This window comes from Bombus vancouverensis, chromosome 1 (genome assembly GCF_051014615.1).
Source record: "Bombus vancouverensis nearcticus chromosome 1, iyBomVanc1_principal, whole genome shotgun sequence".
NCBI classification, from domain to species: Eukaryota; Metazoa; Arthropoda; class Insecta; order Hymenoptera; family Apidae; genus Bombus; species Bombus vancouverensis.
The window spans coordinates 761,190-773,448 of record NC_134911.1 but is presented as its reverse complement, the minus strand read 5'-3'; the positions used below and the strand labels follow the sequence as shown (position 1 = coordinate 773,448).

The window sequence follows — 12,259 nt, the reverse complement described above, 5'->3', positions numbered from 1 at the left end:
AACTAGTACGGAAAGTACAATAAATAAACAATAAATTTACTGCATAAATAGATTTCAAAGTGAATGTTATGATCAATGCAGGAAACACAATTTTCATGAATATCTTTATTTTCTATATTTTATATAGAAACTTTTATGTTTATTTTGTTATAATCTAAGAATAAAATATTTTTTATATTTCATAATATTTTTAAGTTTCTATATTTTTATAGAATCTTTTTAAGAGTGAATATTTGAAAATGTATATTTTCATTCATTATACACAATGAATGTGACATTATATTACGTGTGACATATTATAACGTTATATACGTTATATAGTTCATTAAAGAAGTAATTTATACGGAAGTAAAAAGGATATGAACTATCTGAATGAAATGACCAATACTAATATAATATTTCACTGTATTATTTTCTAAAAAACAAATTAGCAGATAATTTTTAACTTATATCGTGAAAGTAAATAAGAATAAGAAACGTATTGTTTAAAATTTGTTTTAAATTGTAAGGGAAATATGTAATATGATATAAACAATGTGAGATATAGCAATATTGTAAGAAACAGGAGTAAATTTTACTTTCATGACATGTTAAATTTATGAATCGCTTTTTAATGATGTCTTTTAAACATTTATTTAATTAATTATATATATATTTTATATGTACATATATACATATTTTATTTTATCTGCATTTTATATATTATATATATACGAACTATACATATGTACATATATGTAGTGATATATACGTATATGCAAACTTTTCCTGGTCTTTCGCATCTCAGCTCTTTTACAATATCATCCACCAAAGGATTGAAATAACGCAGTAATATTTCCCTAAATTTCCAAACGTATGTAGTAAATGTAAATAAGTTCGTAGTAAGTGTAACTTATCGATGTTCATAACAAAATAATTCAAAGATATCAAAAAGAAGCACTAAAAGGAATTCATTCTAAACTTGAATCTTCTTTTTCTTCACCCAGATTCGCAACACCATTAGGGCTAACAGCGCTTGGATATCGATTCTTTGCGTCCTCGCCTGTTCGTGATCCCGTTACGAAGTCTCCTAGTGCTGATGCGTTAAAGTACAATCCAATTTCTCCGATCGGGCACGGCTACGGCAATAGTTTCAAGTCGTCCACGCCGACTGGACGTAGTATGCCAACTGTTGCCGAACGTTTGGCTCAAACCGCCAATAACTCGTTGTCGATGCCCAACTCCGGAAGAAGCACTCCTGTTCAAAGTTCGTCTGGTCGAAGTACACCAACGAACTTGATCCTTTCGCCGACGAAGAGTACCATGTCCAACGAAGAATTGTTCGCTGCAATACATAAATCGAAGAAAAGGTTGAATATTAAGGAAGATAACGAAAATTCCTCTCCCTACGGATCGACCAATTCGTTGGTAAAGATGATATCTGGAAGTGGTAATAGCTGGAGTTCCGAATCACAAAAAACGTCGGTATGTAGAAATATGAAAAATTGTTTGATATAGTTGATATACAATATATATATTAAATTACCTGGAAGTTAAATCGATCAACTCCATTTCTTACCATTATAATTTCATTATATAAGTACACGATTAATATTCAATTTTCAGGAAACAAATTACTTACTTTCAGAAGTTCATGTATTCCAAGACGATGAAAACTAAATTCTTTGTATTGGATAATGATATATATATATATGATATATAATGATATATATATATATATGATAATGATATATAATCATATATTCCATATATATATATATATATATATATATATATATATATATATATATATATGGAAATTTTTAGTGATGACTATGATCTTATTACTCGTCGTTAATAAGGCCTGTTTACTAAAATTGACTCATTTATTGAGTCATATTGCGACATTTCTTCTCAGACATAGATGAAAAAAAGTTTTGCTAATCATTTTTTAAAATATTAAACTAGTCTGATGCACTTTGAGGATCATTGAAATTGCGGTTACAAGTTATAAAACAATTTCTTGGAAATACAATAATCTTACTTTTGAATCCAAAATATCTGTGCGATATAACAAGGATGCATAATATAGACAATACGTGAAAAGTATCGTTACCAAATTTATTTTCTCATATTTGATGTTTTTTCATTATGTTACAATAGTATTGTTTTACCCCAACGTTTTATAAGATGAATTGTTTATTCTAAAGATAAAGTTACGCACAACGCACGATTTAAGCTCTCAAAAAACTAAGTCAATATAATTAAACTACATATTAGAAAGTTACGTGTCACTTTTATTAAATCAATACACCCTATAAAAAAGTCACGGTATTACTGAGAATAGGAGCAACCTCGTTGGTTTCACTGACTTTTAAATATGTTGTCACGGTCAACATTTTGAACAACTTTTATTACATTTACATTTATATTTGTGACTATACATATAACCTGCGCACTGCTTAGCTGTAGCTTTTAGATATATGCTACTCTGGTTCAACCTATAATCCATTTATTTTTCTTCTTATTTAGTTTAGGTCGGGCTGCATAAAAACGCGACCGTCTATTATGAGAATGAAGTGTGATCGTAATTTAAACTTAATTAAAGTTTTCTGTGAATATCTCGGAGACCAAGGTGGAGCGGCGGTTTCATGCATCAGAAAAAGTTATTCAGAATGTTGATCTTGACAACATATTTCATTGAAATCAGTGAGATCGTTCTTATTCCTAATAATTATTACATCATCACATCGTATCTTTGTGTGCAATATATTCATTTACTAACATATGAATAAGTTGTAATAAAACATGTCATCCTGGTAAAATATCAAAACAACTGCAAAGGAGAAAATCGTTTAAATAGTTTCATTATTTTAAATAATTCTGTCACAAGATTGTTTTATTTTTAACGTCGCTCCTGATCATAGTCTTTTTGTCATAAAATACATTGCGTTGGGGGTAAAATTCAGTAGAATTTTATTTTAACAACAACCTTGTTATAGAATGTATGAAAATTTTTTGACTGACTTTATCTATTTAATTATAATCGTCATAATTACCATATGTTCGTACTTTGTATGATTTTTACCAAAAGTCGAATAGTAGAAATTTTTTAATTTACTATACGTGTTCCAATATCTGTATTGTTATTTTTAGCTTTCTTATTATGCAACTAATTTGTTGCTTTAGTTAAAATGTCCTATCTAATATTTTTTCTAAGATATGTTGAAATATTTGGAATTCTCTCCATGTTTTACCTTGGAAGTGATGTCGAGTTGTAATTCGTAGAAATTCGTAGAAATCGTATGGATTATTATGAACTAATAATTAAATATTTTTAATGAAATGATGCGAAACAAAGAAGGCATAAATAACAATACAAGTTTTCTGAAATGTTATGAAATAGTAGATAGAATGCTTTAACTAAGGAAGCCAGTGATATCAATAAAGATCAGTTCATCTCATTCATCCCATTTCAGGCAACACAAAACGTTCAACCATCCTCGCCCGCCACATCGCGACTGGACTTCAAAAGGCTGCTCCTTCAGCAGAGCGTGAAGACCGGGCCTGTAAGGGTCTCGGCGGCAGAGCAGTTGAAACTATCACGACAGCAGAACCAACAGCAGCAATCATCAAACGTCCAACAAACGACTTCGTTGGCCAAAGTCCTTAGTCCCCGCTCAGTCTGGAGGTTCCAAACGCCACGAACGGACGTACTGTCGTCTACGATAATCGAAGACACAGCTGCTGAGGAAAAGGCCATGAAACCATCTCCAGAGAATACTTCTCCCGTATTAAGACTGAACGTTAGGCGACAATTGGACCTCTGTAGCGATGAAAGCAATGAAGATTCCATCGTGTGTAACGACAGATTAAAATTCTCTAATATAGAATCTTCAGATACGAAAGCTCCTGATATAATAGAAACAGAATCTTCCAGTAAAAATGTACAAACAACAAACGCGCAACAAGCATTCACAAAGAATTCCACTCTGAATAACAATAATAATCGTGAGACCAGTGCTTCAGTTCCTTCATTTCCGAGTACTCTACCGTCCGTTTCAATTACTTCAGACACACATGCGCAAAGCAAGACTGCCAATTTCACGACTATCTCGTATCCTGTAAATTGTTCACAACTTACCCCTTCGTGTCAGCAAGCGATAAGCGCTTTTGAGTCAAGAAGAATCAGCAATCAACTAGCTAGGGCCCAGTTCTTATCTGCTACATCGACCAATCAGGAACAACACGCTTATACGAAGAATATGTTCCGCGCGAGATCAGAGTCCCCTCAGAATCCTACAATGCAAAACGTCGCTCGTAGTCCTAGTGTTCCGACCCTGGAAACTGCTCTGTGATCGCAACATGCGTATTACGTGTTTGTGTTAGAAGTTTGAAATATTTTGGACTAGACTATATATATAAACCGTTCCTTTCTGTTAACCCTTTGCGTTTGGAAAGTATTTTAACATCTCTTTTTGTCAAGTCGATGATTAAAAATTTCAGAATTTATGAGAAAAAATGTATAATTGCTTTATTTACGTTTGCGTCAATTAAGAAATATTAATTAGTATCATTTATTCTTCAATATATTAATGTGTGTATACTATTGCCCGTAGTTCACGAAAAGCTTAATATACAATACTTAGGATAGATATAAATGAATGTTGTAATTACGAAACGAATTTGATATTTATTAACCACGTGTACTATAATGAAGACTAAATTATATTCTTTTCTGAAGATTTTATTAAATACGTATTTTATTAAAACTTATGTTAAAAGTTTGTAAGTGTCTTATGACTCACGGAAGGAAGTGTACATTTATATTTTATAGTGTCTTAAAAGTAATATTTTCTCAAATTGCCTAAATGATTACGCGAAATAATTATGGAATGAAAATTACTCCAAAATAGATAAATACAATGAAATTTTCTTTGAAACTTTTATTTAAAAAATCAAGATAATTATTGATTGTCTTATCGTTATTTGCAGACTTGATTTCTTGTTAAAGTGCTTGTAAAATTTACACAAGGAAGAACATATTTTTCAGAAGGAAGAACATATTTTTCAGAAGGAAGAACGTATTTTTAAATATAAAATTTGTGATTAATAATTTTGTGAACTGAATACATTTCAACTCATGATATTAAAACATTTGTAAGTGCAAAACGTTAATAGCATCTTTGGAATGTACCTACAATCAATAATTGGGTGATATCGTATTGTTCGTCGATTGTACTTCTGTTGCTAGATGCGAAACTTCATTAAATTTTTGGAGTTATTGTCGACTTAATCACGTTTTTCTATTGTTAAAGAATATTTTATCAATATACAAGTGTGATTGTTTAAGGTGTCATTGTCAACATTGTTAACATTATGATTTCTTCTGTCAATTTTATGCTAAAGTATTTCTTAAAACATTGTTATATATTATATTATTGAAACGAAAGTAGGATTGAAATTGAGATTAGCTGTAGAAAAAAATTATGTGCTTTTATAATCGAAATGTGTCTTTATTTTTAAAAAGTTGATAAAATCTTGATCATTCAAGTATTTCTCATTTCGATTAATATTTATTTCTTTTGTTCCGATTCTTTCCCATTTTGAGCATATCGATATAATGATTATTCTTGATGATTTTAATAGTCTAGTGATCATTTTCGATAATGATGATACAGTTAATATTTGGTGCAGCTAGAGTTCGAAATTTTATTTTCGCCAAGGGACGACTGGTTTTTGTAGTCAAAGTATCGTTTGAAATATCTCTAACGATGATAATGGTTTTTATAAATTTTGTAAGAGTAAAAGAATAATTTCAGTAATTTCTGTGTAATTTTTGTTAAAGTGAAACACGAAGAATACGTAATTTTGAGTAGAGCTCTTCGCTGCCATTGTATTCATATAGAAATTTGAATCATACAAAACTAAATTAAGTGATAATTTAATAATTATTTACCTATTTTATATAAATATACAAAAAAGAACACACAGAGATGTCTTAATTCGAAGTACTTCTGTAATCTATAGAAGTAAAAGTACCATTATTTTCTAAAGCTAATAGCATCGTTATACTTGTTTCTTATACTTCTGCAAGGGTATGTTTCATATATGTATCTGATTTATTATAACTTGCATTAAATGAAAATTTCCCTGCAGATACGATTCAGAGCTATGACTAAAAACATAGAAACCAATTAATATAGGTTAATGCAAAAGTTCATTTGTTTCTGTAAATGAAGTTTCGAGTAAGGAAGAAAGTACTCATACTTCAATTTGTCTTAAGAAATATACTTTACTTTGCTATCATTTTGTCACATAGATCATATGGCACTGATAATTATTGCTATTCTTAATTTTTTGTTATTTGAAAAAAAAACATACACCTAATAGTGCGTTTAGAGTTTACATCGATCGAACAGATGCCCGCCCTTCTCCCACTCTAATAAAATTAAGAAATAAAAGTGGAAACGTGTATCTGTTCATGCTTTCTTGACGTACGCGTGCGAACATTTATGAAGATTGCACGCATACATCATGAAAGCACGAACAGATTATATATTTCTACTTTTATGTTTTTATTTTTCTAGAGTGGAAAATGATCGAGCATTCGTTCGCCTGGTGTAAATATACTATAATACTTTCCACACGACCGAATAAATGAGCAAACGAACTTTTACGTTGACTTAATGTAATAAGTGACCGTCCGTACTGCACTTGACTAAGAATTCCTTTGTTAGAAAAGTTAGAAAAAGGACAATAATTTATTAAAATCTATTAGTGTGATTTCAAATTTAAATTAGTATTATACAGTATTGGATAGCTTCATTGATGCGAAAATAGCACGTCGAAACATTGAAAGTTGAACAGAATCGCATAAGAATTGATAGAAATACTATTGATTCGTATCGTTGATATTGACTTAAGCTGTTAATATCATGTAATTGATATCGGAAACTTTCATAAAACTTGGATTCCTATAAATTATTCTATTAATATATTAAATGCTAATTCGCTGAAAGCAATAAATCACAACGCAAATAATCTTTTCGATAATTTAAAGTGTAATATAAGCACATACATGTATCTTATGCTTTGTGTTGACTGTATTGAAGAACATTGGCTGAAGGGAAGCTCATAACTAATATATGAAATAAAGACTATCATAAACGTTTGTACATGAACAAATATTTAAGAGAAGCAATCTTAATTCGCAATATTCTTATATTTACAACTATTTGCCATTTAGAAATAGGCTGTATATATTTATGCAGATTCATATTTTTTCAAATACAGATAAAATATCCCAATTTGAATAAAAGCATGTTTTATTTTCTCTATGTATATACAGTCTAATTATCATCGCGCATTCATCATTTTCCTGTTTTCTCTTAAATGAAAAACCATAAAAAGCCCACAAGATTTTTGTTTCCTTTTCTGTTCTTTTTCTAGGAACAAACATATTACAGGAAGTTCATAATCACTATTTGGTCATTTAATGCAATTTATTCCTAATATATTAATTTATTCTTTATAGAAAAAATATTAGCAAGACCCTAGATGTACGTAGAAGGAGTCTGTAAATAGTACATAATATTTGTAATACAAATAAACGCATTCTGCTTGAAAAAATCGCTTGCTTATCTAGTCGGAGTAGTTTGTCATTCAAAATTCCGAATGTTCTTCGCATTTTTTCTTATTATTCGTAATCGTGGAAATAACGGGCATATAGAAAACGTATTATAGCCAGTCGGCATATAACAGGAATTAAGCTTTATGATTTATCGGATGATGAATAGTAATATATTTAAAGAGGACTAATGCATAGATTTACGACAGAGTTGCCTTAATTAAATTATTGTGAGCTATGTCAAGATGCTCCATCGAGCATTCATGAAATGAACAATGATGTTAGATTTTAAGCTGAACTTTTGTACTTTGCTCAGAATAAAAAACAGAAACATCCTGTATTGGAGTATGTCATAAACAATTTTTTTCACCAAAAAACTCTTTTTTCTATAATTAATATTATTTTTTTTACCTCTTCCACTCTTTCCTTTTTCACAAATAATATTATAATACACAGTGAATGAATTATTACTTCTGACTTTCTCTTCTCTCTTTTTCTTATTTATTACAGTTTAGTATTCCATCAAAATCCAATCTTTGATAAAATCATTAAAGGAAAGAAAATATAATACTATATGTAGCTATGTATGTAGGAATGTAGTATAGTGCAGTATCGTAAAGGGATTGCCTGGGAGACATCGGGTGTGTGTTGTCAGTGATTGACGGAACATCAAACGATATTGTAATAATCATACCGTTACGAAGCCTACTAACACTATACCATTTCCTACATGTATATATAAGAAAATATACTATAAAAAAACATATTCGTCGTATTATATTAATAACAATGAGTACTATTTTAAGGTTTTAAAATAGTTTTCTACTTTAAGTAATAGAAAAAAGAAGAGATAAAACACTTTTCTCTTTACCTTAAATTGTCTTCTTGCAACATTATAAGTTGTTTATAATAATAAAAAAAATCATCATCTTCAACTATTTCCAAAAATCACTTTATGAATGAAATATAAAAGTAATTAAAAACTTTTACTCGTAAAGAAGCAAAACTCATATGTATAATACCTGCAGAAATAAAGATTTTATATGAAAGCAGGTTTTGTAAAAACTGGGAAAATCTAGCCATTTGGAAGGTTTGTACTTTTTAAGTAATTGAGATATCAGCAAAATTATGAATTAACTTTTTCCTCCTCTCTTTGAATTTGAATAAAATACAAGTACAAAAATGATCGATTTAGAGTAAAATAGTCCATCACGTCGAAAAATATTTGTATCAATAGTTACTTATTAAAACAATTTAAATTATCATGTATTTTGTCCGTTATGTTTCCTATTTCTTCAGTGCCATTGTTGAACTTGTGAAAATCTTGCGAAATGTATTTTTGGTAAACATGCCAAACATACCAACCAACCAACCAATATCATAGTAGTAATGAGATGGTAAGGACGTATTGGGTGTTGTTACGTCGCGTGAGACGGTCCGTGCAACGTCCTTCATTGTCTGACCGTCAAAGGCCCACGCACTGTTATACAGACCCTTAATAAATCTAAGAAACCACCATAAACAGAATCTTTTTAACGGAATCTTTAATTCTGCAAGTATTTTCGGTTTATGGCTGGTTCTTAGAACAATCCTTAGGTTTATTATTCGCTCTTAAAAATCACGGAGAAAGCGGGTAGTTATCAAACGGGAAAAGCGAGTATTTACCTAACGGGAAAAGTTGGTTTTTCCGATGAATAAGGTCACCCACGAGCTACGTTGGTAGGAGGCTTCCTCCTCCTATCTTCGTTTATTAACGTTGGCTATAACCAACGGGCATCGCGGATCGTTACTCTCATTTTTATAACGAAAAATGTGAATAACGAATCCGCATGCTTAGTTCAAAAGATACACCCACACCGAGCTTTCCTCCGTGATAACATGAGAACGAACTTCACTTGTGCTCTGGACTTGATTTCTAGACTTGTCCTCTGGACTTGTTCTCTAGACTTGATCTCTAGACTTGTTCTCTGGACTTGTTCTCTGGACTTGAGCTACACTACAGAACAGTCACCACATCTCTAGACTTGTTGCACAAACAGTTCGAGTAACAGTAACAGTCAAGCTCAGAAGTAACAATCAGTCATCACAGTCGCCAAGTCGAAGACAGTCAATCGACAGAAGATACATCGACAGAAGATCACAGTCGCCAATACGAAAGGAGTCTCAGGCCGTACTCAGTCGTAGTTTGGCAGTCAACATATGCATCATTGTATCAAATATTGAAGTTGTTGGATTGATGAAAATATATATTATAATCTGTTAACATCAGCGTCATACTCATTCAGCCACCCTTATTATCTTAATCGAAATAAGGGATCGATCGATTCGTGGCGTCGATTATTCGTATCGTAATGGGAATTTACGACTCCCTTTGGCACGCTTCTTCGAGATCGCGTATCCCCGCGACTGGTCGAACAAACAGATATAAAAGGACTAAACACAAACAAATTAAAAATAACACCCAGTCTTGAGTTTAGCTCCGATCATGCACCGATAATAATAGAATGCACAAGCAAACCAATACTTTATAGCAAATCAGAGCCACTTTGCAATAAAGGCAAACATGCAAAGAACTAATCGAGAACAAAATTAACTGCAATATTCCACTAAAAACACCCGAACACATCGAACAGGTAGTAACATTGACAGAAATTATACAAGAAGCAGTATGGGCAACTACTATTCATGAACCTGAAATGTATGTGTGTCCGTGATAATTGTAGCTGCTGGAGTACTGCTATTTTTCTTCTAATTTAGATGCGTGAAAGAAAAATAGGACACCGGCACCGGGATTCGAACCCGAGTCCCGAACGTTCGTAACCTAAGGCGCTAACCACTGCGCTATCGTCGTCCGGTAGTAGTTAGTATCGAGTGGCGGTATTTGTTGTCGAGTGTCGCCACAAACTAAACAACAGGCAAACAAAAATAATTCCAACAGGTATCCTTGACGAAATCAGAGAAAAAAGTAAAGTGAAAGCAAAATGGCAAAAACATAGAACACGTGAAAACAAAAAACACCTAAACAAACTTGCAAAAGAAATAAAAAGTAAAATAAAAGATCATAATCATAACGAATTCTCAATATTCATAGAGGTACTCTTTGCGCACGAGAATGCCAACTATTCTCTATAAAAAGCCACGAACAAAATAAAGAAGCCAATAAAACTAATCCCAGCAATCAGAAAAGCAGATAACACATGCGCCAGAAGCAAGGAAGAGCAAGCTGAAGAATTCTCCAACCATTTTTGTAACACATTTACTCCAGATAATATTAGAAATAGTAAAACCAAATGTCATTCAGTTCAAGATACACAAAATACTAGTACTGCAATTAACAATCACTTTTTTCGTGGAGGAAACCTTCATAGGCGCCCCGTGCCCTCCGGGAAGAGGGCGCCGGGTAGTACCGGATTCGTACCGGCTAAAGCCTCCACGGGATCGTCCTGACGATTGGTAGGGAAGCGCCGGGACCATCTTTTCGTATTGCTGCTGGGGCACTCCTTCATCTTCTCCCTGATGGTGCAATCGGGAGTCATCCTTGGTTGATTGGGCCGTTAGGAGGGACCACTCCTCCTGACGCCAAACTGCCTGGGACGTTGTGCAAGTCCGAAGGAGAGATCAGACTCTCTTCGGTGTGACAACACTCTCGATGGGTGTTGTCCTCTCATCCTTTCTCTCTCGGCGCGGACCTTTGCGAGCATGACTTGCTCGCAGTAGGAGCGGACGGCGATGTACTCCTGTTGCTCCCTCAGCATGGCTTCTACGATCGCCTCGGGGGCCAAAGTCTCGCCGATGGCGAGTTGTAGGACACGGCGCGGTTCCTCCGACGCCGGACAGGACTCCAGCGTGTGCTGTGCCGTGTCTTCCTTTTTCTCGCAGCGGTGTCACGTGCTAGTCACCACCCGCCGAATCCTTAGCAAGAACTTCCTGAACGCTCCGTGTCTGGTGAGCATCTGCGTCATTCTGTACGTCAGCGGGAGCCCGCCACGATCCCTCCAGGTCTTCCAGTTCGGTAGAACCGCTCCAACATCCCGATGAGGCCGTACCGTATCCTCGGGGGCGAGTTGACTGCGCTATACTCTCTTCTTCAGACACCTTGTAAATAGGTGACATAGTCTGGGGGCCATGACCGTCATCGTCTCCGCTCATATCCGTCCAGAGACTCCGTCCGGGCCCGACGCCACGTTGCGGGAGACCATCTTCTTCGTCGCATCTAGCATCTGCTCGTCCGCAACCCCTAGTTCCTCTTTCCACTTCACTGTCCAAGTCGAGGTAGTGAGTGGCTGTCCCGGGCTGTCCTCCAGTGACGGGAACAGTGTGCGAATGACCTCTTCCAGCACTGCCTGATCCATATTTGCCATTAGTGGTGGAGCCCTTGGACGCAGTTTCTTCATTACCATCCTTTACGGCCGCCCCCCACGGGTCGGATTCGACTGACTGGACGAGGTCCATCCAGGCTCGGGTTTTAGCGCTCTTGATCCTCCGCTGTAAGATATGTCACGACTCTCTATATGTCTCGTAGCAGAGGGAGGTCTCTTCCTCGTGATGAAGCCGCCGATGACGGGTCCTCTGGAACCGCCTGCGCGCCCGAATGCACCTCGCCCGTAGCTCTGCGATTTCCGGGGTCCACCAGTACACATTCCCGTTCTG

General features: G+C 34.3%; 1 protein-coding gene across 2 annotated transcripts in view; it reads left to right on the top strand.

The window, feature by feature from the left end:
• gukh (NHS actin remodeling regulator GUK-holder) overlaps positions 1-7,947 on the top strand; it is a 223,191-nt gene extending 215,244 nt beyond the window's left edge. For both annotated transcript variants that reach the window (XM_076624780.1, XM_076624435.1), the window contains 2 exons: positions 987-1,464; positions 3,459-7,947. In XM_076624780.1, coding sequence (XP_076480895.1) covers positions 987-1,464; positions 3,459-4,337 — 1,357 coding nt within the window. In that variant the 3' untranslated portion in view covers positions 4,338-7,947. The remainder of the gene's footprint in view (positions 1-986; positions 1,465-3,458) is intronic.
• The last annotated feature ends 4,312 nt before the right edge of the window (positions 7,948-12,259 follow it).